This window comes from Lynx rufus, unplaced genomic scaffold, assembly GCF_022079265.1.
Source record: "Lynx rufus isolate CCGP_SWC_20201006 ecotype Redwood Valley unplaced genomic scaffold, mLynRuf1.p SCAF_5, whole genome shotgun sequence".
NCBI lineage: Eukaryota > Metazoa > Chordata > Mammalia > Carnivora > Felidae > Lynx > Lynx rufus.
This window is the reverse complement of record NW_025814867.1, coordinates 25,215,977-25,235,582: the sequence shown is the minus strand read 5'-3', so window position 1 is coordinate 25,235,582 and position 19,606 is coordinate 25,215,977. Positions and strand designations below refer to the sequence as shown.

The 19,606-nt window shown below is 44.9% G+C and overlaps 1 protein-coding gene across 2 annotated transcripts in view; it reads right to left on the bottom strand.

Moving 5' to 3' along the window:
• The window catches only part of RFTN1 (raftlin, lipid raft linker 1), a 209,530-nt gene that overhangs the window by 83,784 nt on the left and 106,140 nt on the right, over positions 1-19,606 (bottom strand). For both annotated transcript variants that reach the window (XM_047098825.1, XM_047098824.1), the window contains exon 4: positions 14,485-14,593. In XM_047098825.1, the coding sequence (XP_046954781.1) occupies positions 14,485-14,593 (109 nt within the window). The remainder of the gene's footprint in view (positions 1-14,484; positions 14,594-19,606) is intronic.

Sequence of the window (19,606 nt, the reverse complement as noted above, 5' to 3'; positions counted from 1 at the left end):
AAATCCATGGGCTTTCACTTTTTCATTCCGTAAATATTCACTGAGCATCTGCTATCTGACTTACACTCTTCTAGGCATGGAAACGAGACAAGAAACAATGAACAGAATAACTAAGTAACAATAAGTAAAATATCTCTAGGAAGCAAAAAGAGCTACAAATGAGAGAAATAGAGAAGCGTAAGGGGAATCACTTTTAAAAAGAGTGTAAAAAATCACTCTTTTACAAATGGTGGGCAGGGTGGTTGGGCTCACTGAGAAGGTGAACTTGAGCAGAGATCTGAAGGAAGTGAAGAAGTTAGCCAAGCGGATATCTAGGGGGAGGAAGGGCCATACAAATGATCTCCCCTGCTGAGAGTTAAACCAGTATGCAATAACCAGTATGCAATAACATGATGATCCCCCTCCAAAGGAGGCTGGAAGGGGAAATACACAGCCCCACACATAATCACATGCCGTATCTCCTGGACACATCCGGGGTTTTATGCCCGCAAATGTTATTTCTCAGGAAAGAGGGAATTACTTCACACGCTGACATAATTTTACAGAGTCTCTCACAATCCAAGGACTCTCTGCCACTTTGTTTTGAACAACAAAGCACTTATGAGGGTTTATTAATTAAAACACATTGATCTAAGCTGGTTTGGGACCTTTATTAAAGTCATCTGATGGACTTAATTCTTTAAGAGGAGGGAAACACATTTAACAACAATTTAAAATAATTCCTATGGAGTGAAATAAAATTTTGGGTGCTGCAGTAAGCATGCTTCTTAAAGAGTGCATTTAAAAAAGCAATATAAATATTCTATACACAAATGAAAATAAACAAACTACCAGGACACTGATGGAGCTCATGGGGGGGGTCAGCGTTGAGCAAAAAATGCCATTTATGAGAGATTCTACTTGTATAAAGTTCAAAACCAGGTGAAGCTAACTTTTGGTGTTAGAAATTAGAGGCTATCTTTGGGGAGGAAGTGGGGGGAGGTGAGGGGAATGGCCACAAGGAGGGCTTTGGGCTGTTCTATTTCTCGACTTTGGGTGCTGGTTACCCAGGTGCATTCATTTTGTGCATACTCACCGACACTTATGATTTATGTTCTCTCCTGTATTTACGCTATCTGTAATAAAAAGAGACTTTTTAAAAAGGGCAATGCAGAGTAAGGGGGTGCTACCAAGATTTCTCCCGCACATCTGAGCAGGATAAGAAAACACAACTATCCTTGTGTTAGATGAATGAGTATTTTTGACTGAGGATAGAGTTTCTAGTGATAGCATCATTCATGAATTTTTAAAGTGCTGAATTCCAAACAATTTGGATGAAAGTACATACGATGAGCTGAAACCTTACTTTAGATGCCCCAAAAAGTCACTCTGGTGATGATAAAGACACTGAAGGCAAAGATGCCTGAAAAGCGTAGGAATAAAATTGTTTCATGAAGTGTAAACATGGGGAAAAAAGTATTATTCCCAAGCTTATATATTTCATCTATTTTTAAAAATGCAGGTACAACTAAATTAATACTTCATTTTATAAATAGAAATTTAACTTTTCAAATATATTCCTAAAAGGCTGTAAACTGGGCTCCAAACTGTGTTCTAGATCTTTCCACAAGGAAAATTTTCTTCAGTTATACAATATATGCTATCAACTGATACTGCTCCTTGCTCCTTGTGGCTGACAAGACTCATAACCACATTTTTTTGTGTCAACTAAAAACACATTAATCCATGCTAAAAACACATTAATCAACTAGAAAACACGGAGAGCCAAAACTGTTTAAGTATAAATGAACCCTACAGAACCATGCTGTTCACGACAGTAGCCACTGGTCACTGTGGCTATCGAGCACTTATAACGTGGTTAGTGAACTAAGTAGCCAATTTTTTTATTTTATTGAATTTTAATGAACTTCAATTTATTATTTTTTTTTAACTTTTATTTATTTTTGAGAGAAACAGCACGAGCAGGGGAGGGGCAGAGAGAGAGGGAGAGAGCAGGCTCTGCACTGTCAGTGGCGATCTGGATGCAGGGCTCGAACTCACCAACCAAACAGTGAGATCATGACCTGAGCCAAAATCAAGAGTCAGACACCTAAGTAACTGAGCCACCCAGGTGTCCCAATTAATTTCAATTTTTTTTTAAATTTTATTTTTAATGTTTACTTATTTTTGAGAGAGAGAGATAGAATGTGAGCAGGGGAGGGGTAGAGAGAGAGGGAGACACAGAATCTGAAACAGGCTCCAGGCTCCGAGCCGTCAGCACAAAGCCCAACACAGGGCTGGAACTCACGAGCCGCAAGATCATGCCCTGAGTCGGACGCTTAACCGACTGAGCTACCCAGGCACCCCAGCTTCAATTTAAATTTAAAAATTAAAGCAGTAGAAAATATTTTTTTCTGTTACACAGAACTTTATTTTGTTAAAAAATTGTTTAACGTTTATTTATTTTTAAGAGAGAGACGCAGTGTGAGTGGGGGAGGGGCAGAGAGAGAGGGAAACACAGCATCCAAAGCAGGCTCCAGGCTCTGAGGTGTCAGTACAGAGCCCGGCATGGGGCTTGAACGCACAAGCTGTGAGATCATGACCTGGGCTGAAGTCGGACACTTAACTGAGCCACCCAGGTGCCCCTACAGAACTTTATTTTGTAGGACATTTCTCTTTAACTGTTAGTAAATGTAGCACCCAAACTGACATGTGATACACACATTTCAAATATTTCATTTGTAAAAGTATAATATATAAATATATACATGTACATATATAATATCTCATTACAAATTGAAAACAGAGTATTCTGGATGTATTAGGCTAAATAAAACATATTATTAAAATTAATTTCACCTTTGTTTTTACTTTTTTTTAACATGGCTACCAGAAAACTTTAAATTACATGGGTGGCTGACACTGTATTTCCATAGCACTGCTAAGGGATAAAATGCCAGTTTTGATTAGTGACTATAGGGGAGAGATAAAAGAATGAGAAATCAAAGCTGGAAAAACCAATATATTTGAAGATCTGATTAACAACTATGGCAGAGTGCAGGGTGGGAGTGGGGGAAGAAAGCAGAAAAGGAGAAACATGCCCAGGAAACCAGTCCTTTTAAAGGACCGTGGTCAGATAAGCCGGGACTGACCCAGACAGAGCAAACACTATCTATGAATTCCACAGCTGTCAACAAATCCAATGACCTAGTTTTTGCTGACTATGTGTTAGAAGATTGCTATGTCTGTTATTAAAAAAGCAAGAGGAATGACAGAGGCGCTGAGCACGTCTTTCTGGAGTGACAAAAGAGAGGAGGGAGTTTTAAATTGCCCTGGTCCAGATTTCCCCTTCTTTAGAGGTTTGGTGAGGATTAGGAGACACAGTTGCTATACCAAGTGTCTGGGCTTACACACTTATTTTAGGAGAACCAAAAAAGTGCAATAAAGTCCTTCACTCCTGCGAGCAAGGGCCATTGTGTGCAATGTTAGGAGACAATCAGTGTTAGGAACCCACTGTATAAAGAGAGGAGACTCACCCCGCTGCTAACAATCTGTGATTGTCAACGGTGGTATAGAAATAGGAATTTGGGAAAGACAAGAAGCAAGGGGAAAGTTCTTAAATTATAGCCGAGAAATGCCGAGGTAAAGTAAGTAAAGAAGTTTCTTACCACAGACCTTTCCAGAACCTTGACTCCTTTAAGGAGCATCATGACCCTCCAACAGGATTACAACATGCATGTTTCTTAAACACATTGGGCTACAGAACCTCTTCTGCTGAGGAGTCTCGCAGGAAGAGCACATATCAAGAAACGCTGGCTTAGAAGAAACTCCAGATCTTCGGCGCTTTTTGGCTTCACCTTCAGCCCCAAAGGAACATTACTGTCTGCTATAAGCACGGTTCGCAGGCCATGGGAACTAGAACACGGTGGTCATTCGGATCATCCGTCACCAGGCTCCTTGTGAGGCCTACTTCAATACTGTGAGAGCAAAGTACATCTCAGGTGTTCCGTGGCCACTACTATGTCTTAGAGAGGCGCACATCTTCCTCACCTTCAGGAGCTCCCAGGCTCACCTGCAGCCAACCAAACATCTGGCCTCAGGCAAAGTTATGTGTGCCCGGCATCATCAACCTCCTACCAACAAGTGGGGATGGAAGAGATATTAGCCTCCCAAGGTGACAAATGCGAGCCAGGAGGGTAGAAAGGTATCGTGAAAAGTGTTAACGCCCAGGCTGAATGTCTCCCTAGAACAAAACAGGGAGATATCAGGTATATATCTGGTGGCATATATCTGCCACCTCTCTTGGTATACCTTCTGTTTTCCTTCCAGTCTTGTCTGCTCCACTAGCACCTAGAATATTTTCTGATTCCTTGGATTTGGGCAATTTCTCTGCAGAGACCACAAAGGAATGCAAGTCTGAGGGCCACAGGCTGCCCACAGAGCCTACAACAGGCGACTTTCTGTTCTATGCACATCTAAATACCATTTTTAGGAATCCCAAGTTAATTTTGTTTCTGATTTAACTACAAGTTTGCTTATTGTTATTATTTCATGTGATATGTGCTGCAAAAGCTAAAAATTACATAGAATTGCAAGTTCTAATCCCCTAGTCAGGTATTAAAATTCGGTTGCTTAATAAAAATTACATTAAGGAGAACAATGAAGATGATTCAGCAAGCCCAAGGAAAGAAAGAACATCTTAAATTTAAAAGTGGAAAAACAAAAGACCACAAGACCAGAAATCTCAGAACCATCCTAGGAATAATACAGGAACAACATGAGTTCTATGGAATAAATGGCAGTGGTTTTTAATTATAACCCAAAGACATTTTGGAACAGGCTTCGTAAATTATGTGCTGGAAGGGGTGAGGCCACCAAAAGAGCTTCCACAGAGGCTACCAATGGCCTCATGACTACATCACCAATGACATTATCAGTGGTTATTTCTGATTTTTAGTCTTAGGGTCGCTGACAGAGTTGACAACCCCTCCTTGCTTAGATACCCTCGACCTCCATCGCCCAATGTTTGAATTTCCCAGGCCCTCTTAGCCACTTCCTTTCTGCCTCTTTTCTTTGCATGGCAATCAGTGCTGGAATTCCCCGGGGCTCAGCTCCCTTCCTTCATCAGTGATTTCATCCATGACCACAGTTTCAATTATCATTTTCCAGCTGGTGTCTCCAGCCCAGATGGCTGCCTTGAGCTCTTGTACCATGGAAACAATGTCCTGGCCCACTGTCTCCCTTATCTCAGCAAAGGACCCCATTCACCCAGTTGCATAGCCAAACCAGCTCGATCCTCTCCGTCTCTGCCACACCCTGTTACTCACTCTGGTGAGCTCTTAGGCTCCATAGTTCTTCTTTTTTCCTTTTAAATGTTTGTTTATTTTGAGAGAGAGCGAGCGCACACACACAGACAAGGGGGGAGGGGCACAGAGAGGGAGAAAATCCCAAGCATGCTGCACACTATCAGCACAGAGCCCGAAACAAGGCTCAATCTCACTAACCGAACCATGAGATCATGACCTGAAGCAAAATCAAAAGTTGGACGCTTAACCACCTGAGCCACCCAGGCCCCCCAGCTCCATAGTTCTTAATTCAAACCACTTCTCTACATCTCCACTATGATGATACTCTGACTGTAAGCTTAGCTACAATCTCTGTCTATAAAGAGATACTCCAACAGTGTCCTAACTGCACTGACTCCTTCCCCCAATCCAATCTCTACATCTCTTCCCAACGTGCACATTTGGTATCATTCTTTAGCTCCTCCTTAAAACCCTCCAATAGTTTTCCATTGCATTTGGGATAAGATCCAAATCCTGAGCCTACGTGTGAGTCCTAGCCACCCCCAGAACTCATCCTCCATTCTCTGCCGCCAAATCACAATGGTCTCCTTCTTGTTCCTTGTACCAAACATGCTCCCTCCCACCTCATAGCCTGTGTCCAAGCCATTCCAATAACCACTAGCCCTGACTCTCCCTCACCTGATTACCCATTAGATCGAAGTGTAAACCCCACTTCTTAATGGACCATTCCCTCCTTCTTCCACTGCCAGCCTGGGTCAGGGCCGCTCACAGTGTTCTGCTCTGGAACGCATACCCATTTTGTCACTCTACTTCCATTATGTGACTATCTGCTCCATGTCTGTGTCCTCAGCTACACTGTAAGCTTCATACGACCAGGGGCATTACCTGTACTGGCTCACTAAGGTATCCCGGGACACTACCACATAGGGGTCCTCAAAGATCTGTTCAAAGAAACATGAATGGATCTTGGCCCACACTACTAGATCTTGGATTCATGCAGAGAGACAATGAACCACAACAATCTGTCTTGTTTCTTGGGGAGTGATCAAGACAAACATATGATCCCTTCCCTCCCCTCAGGCTAAGATTAACTTCAACTGTGTCCCCTGGACAGAACAGGAAGGTCGCAGGCCAATGAAAATAGCAGGGGGACAGAAGATCAAGAGAGGCTGGGGTAGGAGAGGAACTTTATAAGAAAACAGAGGCCTCCAGGCAGGAGGGCCTACATTTTTCTCTCCACTCTGAGCATCGAAGCCTATAAGTGGCTTCCTACCTCCTCTCCAAGCCTGAGGAATGGGCATCCAGTCCCCTGTATGCAGCCGATGTCCACTCTGTGGGCTCACCCCACCTGGACCTGCCTCTACCTTTAACTCACCTCTGACTTTCTTTAGTTTTCTCCTTTCCACTGGTAGCTTTTAACTCCTACTGAGAGCAACCAAAACTTCCTCCACCTGTACCCTGTCTTAGCCACCACTCTCTCTCTCTTTCCAAACTTATTTACTCTTAAACCCATGGAGGGAGGCCTCTGCCTGCTCCACTCTTGAAAACTGCTCTTACAGGATTTACCAGTAGCCTCCAGTGGCCAAACCCAGTGGGCCACCCACTCAGTGGGTTCTAACTCAACCTCTTTTCTGCTCTTATAATATTCTCTTCCCTCAGATTCTGTAACATCATGTTCTTCCTTTTCTCCTCTTGCTTCATGGAACTTCTTTCTTTTGTTTTCCTTTTCTGGGTCCTTTCCAGAGCTCCAGCCATGGTATTCTCGTCTCTTCCCTCCACAAGCACAAGTGAGTTCTCAGGTCATGATTCTATCCTGTCCCATGGTGTTGCCACCTCAAACAGTGGCTACTCAAAGTGTGGTTGGTCCTCAGCACACTGCTGGTCCATCAACTTTTTGTTAACAGTCCATGACAAGATAGGTACATAAAACAAGGGCAGGCATGTAGACACTTTTCTAGCCATTTGACATTGCCGCCATGTTTTTACCGTATTTTACCTAAGTATCACTTCTTAATGGACTGGAAAAAAACTAAAACCAAACAACAAAAAACTGGTCCTTCAGCACAGAAAATTTGAGAAACACTGATCTAGATCTTACAGTTTTAAACTGATCGATTGGCTTACATTGAAAAACCAAGAGACGTCACAATAAGAAAATAAAAACATTGTCGGCTTCTCTAAATGAGACAAAACCAACTAGCCAACCAAAATACAACAGAAGATCTTGTGGTACTGGGTTCGTATTTCCACCAGGCAACAATGAGTTGATGCTAAGTGGCAGCTGCCCCCTTGAGATGGGCATGTGCCATCCAGATGACCACCTGAACTTCCTTCTCACTGTCATTACCTGCCTGGCCCCTCTGGGCCTCTGAGTCTGCCCCTCAGATAACTACAGCTCCATTCCTAGCTTCCTCCTGCGTTCCAGCCCAACAATCACAACTGTCTTCTGGAATGTTCCCTTGAGTGTCCCACCAAGTCCCAACATGCCCATCCCCAATCTCATTACCTCTCTGGCCCCAAATAGTTCCTCATGCCATGTGTTCTCCGTCCTCACAAGGGACCCTACCTCACACTTCAGTCACTGGAGTGTCATTTCAGACTTCTCTCTCCCCTTCTACGACACAATCTTAACGATTTTTCCTCTGCATTCGTCTTTTAATTTGTTCATTCCCGTGACAAATGTTTATTACGTTCTGGAGACAATAGCAAACGGGACGCCCTCATTCTCCAGCAAGGCCTCGCTTCCACCACCAGCCTCTTCCCTGCCCACCCCCAGCAATCTGTCTTCCACTCTGAGGGCATATGCTCATTCACACACCATTTTGCCTCCACTCCTCCCCAGCGCCCACCAGATCCACCTTTTTGAAATGTCACAATTCACTTGGCTTGGGGGTAGGTGGGGGTGTAGGTAAGGGAAGCCTTTTAACATATTTCTTCTTTCATTCTGAATCCGCATCTTGCACGAATTAAAATTAAACTCTCTGCACCGCACTTGTAGAAATGAGGCCCTAATACTCAGCAATCAGACAGAAAGCAAATGATGAGTCATTTATATACTATGGCCAAGTTTCATAATCCTGGGAATTTGGGATATTCTGTTTCATTAAAAGGAGACATTTCTATTTTAAAGATCTGTTGGGTTCTTCTCTTTAGGTCAAGATGTTAAGAAGCACCATTTGGTTTTTAATTTTTTTTAATGTTTATTTTATTTTTGAGAGAGAGAGAGAGACAGAGCGTGAGCAGGGGAGGGGCAGAGAGAAAGGAAGACAGAATCTGAAGCAGACTCTAGGCTCTGAGCTGTCAGTACAGAGCCTGATGCGGGGCTCGAACTCACAAACCTTGAGGTCATGACCTGAGCCAAAGTCAGATGCTTAACTAACTGAGTTACCCAGGTGCCCCACACCATTTGGTTTTTGAAAGGGCAACACATCTAGCTTAATCTAAGCCACTGAGTTTCTGACCATGAGCTGTTCCCCACAGGACAAGGCAGGGGTCTGCCTCGCCTCCCCTCCACTGCTACATTCTAAGGTCTCTGTGGTCCAGTGGAAGACAAACGTAGGTCCGAGTAGCTCGTGCAGGTCAGTGCTCACCCTTCCATCATAAAAGGGAGTGAATCTATGGGGCAGAGCCCAGAGTTGAGTACCTGAGGGCAAAGGCCCTGAAGTCTCTCACCTGGAGAGTGGCAGGGAGTGTGGCTTTCTCAGATGGGCAGCGAGGCCTAGAGACCCAACCTCCACAGAGGGGAGGCATTCAAGAGGTTCTAAAATCTATCTGTATGTACCAGACAAAGCTCCACCTGTCTGCCTCCCATGCCATCTCTCCTCCAGCTGGGACAGCCCCCTCTCCGTTCCTGAGGATGACACAGAATAGGCAGCATGGCCAAATGGTTAGGAATGCACCCTTTGGGTCAGATGGGTTGGGTTCAAATCTCAGTCCTGCCTTTCACAGTTTTAACTCTGGGCAAACTGCACAGCGTCTCTGTGCCTCAGTTTCTCCACCTATAAAACAGGAATGAGCCTCCAGAGGGGGTGAGATAAGGGTTAAGAGTATAGTGTGTAAAGCCTATTAGCACAGGGTCTGCCTGGCACACACAGGGATTCCCTCTGTGGAGTGAAATCCCATTTAAAATTCAAATAAACCTACAGGTACATAAATATGGGCCAGCAGCATATAATATAGCCAGGGAGCCCAACCATTTCCTTTCCTTTTCTTCTTCTTCTTCTTTTTTTTTTTTTTAATTTTTTTTTCAACGTTTTTTATTTATTTTTGGGACAGAGAGAGACAGAGCATGAACGGGGGAGGGGCAGAGAGAGAGGGAGACACAGAATCGGAAACAGGCTCCAGGCTCTGAGCCATCAGCCCAGAGCCCGACGCGGGGCTCGAACTCACGGACCGCGAGATCGTGACCTGGCTGAAGTCGGACGCGTAACCGACTGCGCCACCCAGGCGCCCCTCTTCTTCTTCTTCTTCTTCTTCTTCTGCTTTTTTTGGGGGGTGGGGGATGGGGGAGGGCTTTTCTGTATTCTGTCACAGGGGCTCCAGGCCATTCCTGCATCTTTGTAGTAAACCCCCCTGATTTACCGCACCTGAGCTGGCTTGAGGAAGGCTCTGTTTTCACACAAGCAAAAGAATCCTGCCCAGAACAGCCTTCCTCTTCCCTTTGTTCATCCCAAATCCCAGCTAAACAGAACTTGACTCTCAGCCTTGAACTTTCTTTCCATGCTCCTCTCTTTACCAAAAACAGCGCCATCCACCTCACCCCTCCATCCAGCCCTCACTTTCCGGGGCCCTCATTCTATACCACACCTCTCCAAAACCTTCCCCACTTGGCCGCGGAAACTTCCTGCTCCACCCAAATCCCACCGCCTCCCGCTGGGGCGCTCCTGTAGAAAGACCTGCCCAGGCTGCATCCATGAACAGTCCCAGCCCCTGGGCAAAGTCCTCATCTTCTCGGAGCTGTTTCCTCGTGTCTAGAAGGGAGACACCGCTGCCGGTGTGGCCTCTTGCCCAAAATTAACCGTGAAGCACAACCCAGAATGACTCTGAAAACTTCAAAGCGTTTTCCAAACATAGGAGCTCTTTCCCAAGAAGCTCCAAAGAATGTAAAGGAATGTGAAGATGAACATGTAAGCCCTTTGTTTGACATCATTCTGTCTCCTTTACAATCCTCTGGGAACTCTGAAGAACAGGAAATTCCAAGGGGCCCCACAAACCAGCCACACAAGACAGGCTCTGGAGGTACCTGGCGGCGGGACCTTTGTTTCAAGGCAGCAGAGGCAGCATCTCTGTTCTCAGACAGCCCTGAGACTCTTTGTCCCTGAAGCATTCGGTTCTAGGACTTGGAACACACAGTCTCTCCAAGTCTGATCATAAATCTGCCTTTTAAATGTTCTGTGGTCCATAATAAATAATTTACATAAAGGGCCGGTTGGATGGAGCACAGCAGGATACAAGAGGGGAAAAACAAAATGCAGTAGCCCAGATTTAATTTGAACAGCCAAAGTGCTCAGAGAAATCATTAGACCACACTGAAAGGAACAGAGTTGTCTTTACAGAATTCCCCCTCACCCTCTGCCGAAAATCATGATGGAGAGGGGCTGTGAATTATGGCACCTTCAGCTTAATTTTACATGACACAGATACAGATGATTTTATTTTTCCCATTTGTGAGAAATAATGAAATCTCCTTTCCCTCCTTCCATCCATGTTCTCTATCCAAAAGTTCTGCTAATTTAAAACATTCAGTGGAAAAATAATACTGGGCCATTGTTCTTAAGAAAAAAAAATTTAATCACTTTGAATTTAATTCTAATAGGCAGAGAATATGAGCTTATCCTGTATGATGGTACAATGACAAAATGAGTTAATTACCATCTCATCGTAAGACGGATCTGCTTGTCACAGGAACAGGAGCCATTATTTCACACAAAATAATGACCCAGATAAAAAGTAATGACTGTAAGCTGTAGCCGCCAGTGACACAGCTTCATCTTGGCCTAAGTGAATGGCAATTAACAAGTGTCACCACTCTCTATATATACAAATAGGGACCAGGCTATTCATTAAATATTTACTGAAAAGACACAAATGGTTTTTAGTGTATTTCTTCCCAGGAAGCTCCCATGGTCTTCTACCTGCGCGATGACAGAAAAATTTACACATGTGTAAAATTCTGCCATCAGCTGGAAAAGCTGTTGATCCTACAGAGGGGTATTCAGTTCCCTTCTGCTCTTCACACACAGAAGTGGTGTTTTCTCCAGACATCTTGTCCGACAACAGAAAAAAGGAACAGAGGGAAGGAGGCCCAGACCCATTGTTTTGTCCCTCTTCTCCCGGGTGTCACAGCCATTGGCCTAGAAACTTCAGCCACAGCCAGCACCAATGACCAGAAATGCTGGATCCTTCCAGGTCCAGCTCTTGGCTACACTGGACGGCGAGGGACAAATGGCAGGATCTCAACACCCCTGGGTTGTTGGCAGAAACTGCACCTCCATCTGCTGACCATGACCATAAACCACCTCTCTAGAGATGAGCAGAGGTGAGAGATTCTGGGATACACATGAGGAATCTTAGTACTACCCTAGTGTGCAAGTTATCTAGTCTGTCTGGACCCAATGCTTTTTGTTTGAAAACCAGGGGTATGGCAGGAGCAGGATGGCATGGTGGGCTTTTTAAAGTATATAATATTCAAAATGTTAAAAACATAATTCTTATATTAACATAGAATAAGCAGGTGTCAATGATTTACTATGAAACGAACCATCAGATACTGATACGCATGCATGCATGTACACACACACACACACACACACACAGATAGACAGATGTCTACCTACACTCCAAACACTACACACACCAGTATCTGAGAGCCCACTAATCAGGCTGCTGTCTCCTTAAGACCTGATATTGGCACAATGTAACAGTCATGCAATGATTTGGCTTGGTTAAGACAAAAGTCCCAAATCATATGTTTTTTCATTATTTAAAAAAAAATTTTTAATGTTTATTTTTGAGAGAGAGAGAGAGAGAGAGAGAGAGAGAGAGAGAGAGACACAGGGTGCAAGCGGGGGAGGGACAGAGAGAGAGGGAGACAGAATCCAAAGCAGGCTCCAGGCTCTGAGCTGTCAGCACACAGCCCGATGCAGGGCTTGAACTCACGGATCATGAGATCATGACCTTGGCAGAAGTCAGATGTTTAACTGACTGAGCCACTCAGGCACCCCCCAAATCATATGTTTTTAAAAGAGCAAATGTGAAAGTATGGGCAGAGACTCACGTCCTCATCTTACCCAATTACCTACAAACATTCCAAGTATCTAAGTCTTGATTACAAGCCTATTTCTAAAACAGTTTTTCCCCAGTACTCAGATCATGGGGTAAGTTCCACCTCTAGCGTGTCCCTACTCAAGTTTATTAGAACATTTTGTCTGCATCGATCCAGGAAAGAGGGCCCTATGTGTACAGACATCTACATAAGTTACACAAAAACTCATGTTGTCAGGCTTATGCACATGCAAACAAAAATTGCCTTTCTCCCCATTTCTTTCTTTTTTTTTTTTTCCCTGAGAGAGAGAGAGAGAGAGAGTGCAAACAGGGGAGGGGCAGAGAGAGAAGGGGGAGAGACAATCCCAAGCAGGCTCTGTGTTCTGTGCTGAGCCCTATGTGGGGCTCAATCCCACAAACTGTAAGATCATGACCTGAGCTGTAATCAAGAGTTGGTGGCTTAACCGACAGTGTCACCAGGCACCTCATCCCTCCATTTAAGTAATGACCTGAATTCCATCAGAGAAGAGTCTGCATCGTTCTAGTAAAATTATCAGAAATTTTGACCTACGAGGTCATCTGACTCCCAGTCTCCAGGTCTTGGCCACCACACATGAGGGGTTATTCCTAAGGCCTCGTTGAGCCTGAACACGCAATCAATGTTGAAGGGAGGGAGGCAGGAAGGAAACAACAGCAAAAGGGTCACTGGGTGTTTAAAGGGACAATCTGATTATTTCACTCTTGCAAAAATCCTCTGAGCAGCCTCCATTGCGTTTACAGCAGAGTCCTGGCCCTGCTCTCACCCCTGGCACTCTTTTTCTTCCCCAAAGCTCCTCTGATCTCTTCACTCCCCTCACTTGCTCCTGCACCAGGCCCTCACACACGCTGCTCGCTCTGTTTGGAGGAGTCCCCGACCTTCCCCGTGCAGCCCCATCACCAGGTAACTCCTCATCCTCTCTGTCTTAGCATGAGATACCCCCCCACTGATACCCACCCCGCACGGTGTCTGCTGCTTTCCTGCTGGTAACGCTCATCACTCTCCTCCGGGGTCCACCTTCCAGGTGTGAGGACCTGAGGGCCTGAGAGCGGGGACCACGGCTGTTCTCCGTGTCCCAGCACCAAGCAGGCATGCGGTATTTCTGGCCCAAAGTTGATGGCCAACACTATTTATTAATGAATTCATTAGCTGACAGATGAGGTCCCAAACAAGCCATAATCACCTCTCCAGGATGGGGAATTGTCAGTTGTTGTGGGAGACTGGGCGAGAGAGAACAAGGTAAGCACTAAGGAGTGAACTTAGCCCCAGTCCGGGCAAGGACATTCCTTCTGCAGTGAATGTCCTACTGAAACTCAAGTGAACCCTGCAATTAGGCAAGGAACCTCGTATGGCATGAAGAGAAATTCAAAACCAGACACATTTCTGGGCAGAGAAGGACTCCCCTGCAAATAGGCAATTTTCCCTTGTGTAACTGCATATGCCAGTGGTCACGGGGCTCTGGGCTGCTCCCACACTAGGAAAGAAAGGCGGCTCGTAGCAATGAGGCCCCACAGGACAAGTGGAAGGTGGGATCCGGGCTGGCGGTGGGGAGTGGCCCACCACCCTGAGGGTTTGGCAGGAGTCTCAGCAGTGGGCCCACAGGCCTGTTCGCTGTGAATGCCGCTCCAGCCTTAAAAGACAAGGTCCAAGGTCTCACCAGACTGGGAAGGGGGGAAGCCATCTTGTTTCAGACTCATCGTCAGCCCGAGCTATGTGTGTGTGTGGGGGGGCGCGGGGGGTAGGGGGTGCTGCACCCCTGTGGGGCCGCCCGAAGGCCCAGGTGTGAGGAGGCACTGGCTGCTACCCTGGCCTGTGCGGTGTGGCGGAACTGCCCTTGGCCAGCCCCCGGCCGGCTCGCGCTGCACAACTGTTCAACTGTCTCCTGACCACAGGGCTCACCTTCTTAATGAACTCCGGGATGAGCTTTTGGCCCGTCAGGTGGTCTAAGGAGGAACAGCAATCTAATTCCAAGATGTAGCGTTCGTTGTGGAGATCATTTTTCTGAGATCTGAAGAGAGGGGGAAAAAACAACCAAAGGTTAAGATTTTGTAATATACTTATGTATGAATCATTGGGTATTTAATAAAACCCCAAATTCTTTCCTGAAAGTAAATACCAAAAAGGCACGGCTGAAAAATAATTTATGGTAAAAACTCAAATTATACATAGATATATAATTATACATATCATGGAAAGACCTCCAAGACATAGCATTAAGTAAAACACACCATTATAGAATTTTAGTACAATATGGTTTATGCGTCAAACACACACACACACACACACACACACACACTCCCATAATATTTATTTCCCATGGGTTTATATCTGCCAAGGCATAGACAAAAAGGCACACCAAACCAACAACAGCATTTAATTCTGGGGGAAGGAGAGGATCTGTCTGTAGGGGAACTGGGTCTAGGGCTGGTGGCGGTAACTTAAATTGACTTTAGCTGTATCTTTAATTTTTTCCACTTTTTCTGAAGATAGTATATTCTTATAGCACTTGGAAAATTAAAATTAATTTAAAAGAACTTTTAAAAGATTCAATCCCTACAGAAGGCAATCTGGCAAAATCTACCAAAATTAAAGACGCATTAAAGAAAGAATATAAAGCAGGGCACCTAGGTGGCTCAGTTGGTTAAACACCCAACTTCGGCTCAGGTCATGATATCATGGTTCGAGCCCTGCATTGGGCTCTGTGATGACAGCTCAGAGTTTGGAGCCTGCTTCGGATTCTGTGTCTCCCTCTCTCTCTTCCCCTCCCCCGCTCACGTTCTGTCTCTGTCTCAAAAATAAACATTAAAAAAATTCTATCTATCTATCTATCTATCTATCTATCTATCTATCGAGATATATGGCAACTAAAGTCCTGGGGAAAGAGTGGATATAAAGGGTTGTTTGTGGCAAACAATTTCGGTCTTCTGGTCGGTGCAGAGGCATCCAGCATGGCCCTGTCATTTCCCCACCCAGGTGGTGTGGCCGCTTCTGTCCTTCCCACATGTAACTGTGCACATCATGTACATCATGCAACACTCAGGAGAACCAGCAGCAAGTGATACCAGAAGGAAATTCTACCACTCCACACCATGCCTTTGAAGAGCTCCTATAGGGAGCTCTTGTATGGGGGCCTGAGGAACTCCTGAAAGCCACGTGATCATCAGAAATTGAAGGTGATTCCTTGGCCCACCCAGCCAGGGATAAGGCAAGAAGAAATGGACTGCAGTTAAGTGTCAGCGGGGCGTGTCTGCTCTCTCTCCGGGTGGCTGGTCATGGGGATCAGGACTTAGGGACCAGGGTGCTGGACTCTGTCCAAGGGCTTACAGCACGCGCACAGTCACTCCCCACTGGCCGAGGGGTGAGCAGGGCTCTCCCGGCCCACTTATGAGGAGCTCTACCTAAGAGGGGCCCATGCCAGCCTCTGTGAGAGCAGGGGTGGCCAGAAAATTCTTAAAGTGGGCACTTTCATACAGAACTCTGAATACACATATATCCTACCAAATCAATGGTTTCTGAATGCATATTTGCTATATTTTAAAAAATGATTTCTAAGATTCTTATATATCATGAAAAGCAATTTATGTGCTACCATTAACCATCTGGGTATGATTTACATGGAATTCAAAAGTGAAAAATTTTTAAAGAGGATTTGGTTTTTCCCAGGTGTGCAATTATCATTGGGTAACCAAAGGTCAATAGCATATCTTGATTTTATTTTTCCTTCTAACATATCCTTTCAGGTGTAGGGACTGAGGCACATACTTTTGAAATGTGAAAGAATAAACTGATTCCTACTGGTCAAACTGGAATAAACTAACTCCAAAAAAGAAACCGATTCTGCGCTCCAGTTTTCCTGCTTTATAACTTCATCAGAGACTGGAATCATGTTCTCATTTCCCCCCCACTTTCTCATCCTCTATCCGCCCCCCAAACAAAAGACCTATTGAGAGGAACTAAAGCAGAATATTTCAGACTTTTGAAAGAGAAGACGTGGTCATGACATCCTGTCATGCGTATCGTGGGGTCTCCAACAACAAAGACAGGCGTGGGAAGACAGTGTTCTAACATGTGAAATCCCAGCTGCTCTGTCATATGAAGACAAAGGTCAGACTGTGTGAGGTTATTTATAAACACCCACTGGAGGGGGCACCTGGGTGACTCAGTTGGTTAAGCGGCCGACTTTGGCTCAGGTCATGATCTCATGGTTTGTGGGTTCCAGCCCCGTGTTGGGCTCTATGCTGACAGCTCAGAGCCTGAAGCCTGCTTCAGATTCTGTGTCTCCCTCTCTCTCTGCCCCTTCCCTGCTCACACTCTGTCTCTCTGTCAAAAATAAAATTAAAACACACACACACACACACACACACACTGAGATTTGAAATGAGTAGGCTGAAAAACAGGAATCATTTTAAATAAGTCGACACTGTATCCACTCAGTAAAACACTCATAAGATGAACAGAGGGAAGAGGAGTCTGTCCTTCAGCAGCTCAACAGCCCAGGTTCATAAGGAATAACCTTTAGTAGAGGACCTCATAGCTACCATCTTTGGTTCTATAACAAGAAGTACTATAAGAAGGGAGGCATCTCTGGTTCATTTCATCAGATAATTGACTCAGTTACATCTGAACTGAAAGGAGCACAAAAAATCAACAAAAATAGGCATTATTACAAATTTTCTAGATGCCACATGAAAAATCACATCCTGACCTACAGTCTTGGCAAAGCGAATCCAACATCTGCTGAGGGAATAGATGAGCAACTAATAGGTCTTCCCTGGCTTCAGGGATTACCTCCACAATTTAACCTGGTTGCTCTGGTGAACACACGCTAAGGTGACCCCTTCCTCCCAATCACCTCCACCTGCTGGTGTTCATGTCTTTGTAAAACCCTCCCTTTGAGTGAGGACAGGTACTGAACCTTGCTTCTAACCATCACAATATGGCAAAGAGGATGGGATATCACTCCTGTGATTACACTATGCTATAAGATTCCATTTCAGCAGACTGGAGCTATATGTTCCTCTTGCTGGCTTTGAAAAAGTAAGCTGCCATGTTATGAAAGGGCCATATAGCAAGGAACTGTGGGCAGCCCCTGGATAACAGTTGGCAAGAAACAGGGATGTCAGTTCTATGACTGCAAGGAGATGAATTCTGCCAAGAACCTAAGGGAAGCAGTGGAAACAGATCTTTCCCCAGTTGAACCTCTGTTGAGATCACAGCCCCTGACAGCACCTATATTGCAGCTGGATGAGACCTGATGCAAAGAACCTAAATACGCTACAGAATCTGTGAGATAACGAATGCATGTTGTTCCGAGCCATCAAATTTGTGGCAATTCATTACAGAGCATAGAAAAATAATACAGATGCTGAGTAGGAAGATATTATAACTTCATGCTCAGAACAGGCCTCCCACTGGTGAGTAGGTCCAGGTCCAGGCCCAGGCCCACAAGATCTAGTCAGACAGCTGACAGCCTGAGAGTGGCCACTGACAGGTGACGAGTGTTCCACATCTCTGAGGACAAGGACTACCCTGGGAGAGAGAGGCAGACACCTGCCAGAAGCAGCTGCAGGGGCCTGGGCGTGGCCCTCCAGGGGATCACATCAGGAGGGAATAGTATTCTGCAGTCAGTAAAGTTCCAAGGAAGAAGCATTAACATGAAACTCTCAGCCGAGGAGATATTTGCCCTCACAGGAGGGGGAACACCATTTATCTTTCCCCAAAGGCCATTCTGGAAAAGGAAACGAGAAACCTGGAACCAAACTTCCCCCGGACTGAGGCTTAAATGGCTTCCAGTTCTGGAAAGGACAGAGACCTGGGTTTAAACAATAAGAAAAAGGAAGAACACAGACTGCATTTTTGGAGATGTGGGATTAACTACAAACTAAAGCCTCCCTCATCTGGAAATTAACACCGCATACTCTGAAATTAAATGTGAGCACTCTGACAAGAGCACTGTTAACAACGAAATATGCTTCCCCCTCTCCCTCCATTATCCATTCCATAATTTCCTCCAGACTTACTGGTTACAGGCTACAGGTGCTAAAGCAAACTAGAGATGAGCCATTTACAATTATGGACAATTTATTTAAACTTTCTGTGTCTCAGTTTCTTTCACTGTTAAGTGGAAATATTATGAATAACTGTCTCTTAACATCATTGTAAGGATCAAATAAGACAAAAGCCTATAAAGCCCTTACTATAGGCCATGGCGGGAGGTCTGGGCTCAGCAAACATTAGCCATTGCTGATCTAGCGACTATCATCTGTAATTGTGTTAACTTTCCAAACACCCTTCACAGTTAAGAATTATTCATTCAATAAAAACTGACTGTAACTACTATGTGCCAGACATTATTCTTAAGCATATATCAATAGACAGAAGAGACAAAAATCTCTGCCCTCGTGGAGCTTACAGTCTAGTGGAGAGGGACAGGCCAAAAACAATAAGTATACATGAGCACATAAAAGAGTATGTTCAGCAGTAGTTTAGAAGAAAAAAGAAACAGCAAGATGAAGAGAATCAGGAGTATGTGGGAAAGCTGCAGTTTTAATGAGGGTGGTCTGGGTGTCCTCACAGAGAAGTGACATTTAGAATAAAGATCTATGGGAAGTGAGGGAGTTGGCCATGCCGATATCTAGGGTAAGAGCCTCCAGGTAGAGGGAATAGCCAGTGTAAAGGCCCTGAGGTGAGATAACACAGAGGCCCTGTGGCTGGAGGCCAGTGAATGAAGGGCAGAGGAGGAAGAGAAAGAAGACAAGCCAGAGAGCCAATGGGGAGTGAGGTAATGTAGACCGTAGAGGCCACAGTGAAGACAGTAGTTTTTACACAGAAAGAGGGGAAGCCCTTGGAGAGTGCTGAACAGAGAAGTAACATGATCCAATTGATTGGAGGCAGCTAAGAGAGACTAACTCAGTGGCCCAGTGGGGAGATGATGGTGGCTCAATGTGGGTTGTTAGAAGTATAGCAACAGTCACAAAGGCTGGATTCTGAATATATTTTCAAGGTGGAAATTTCAGGACTT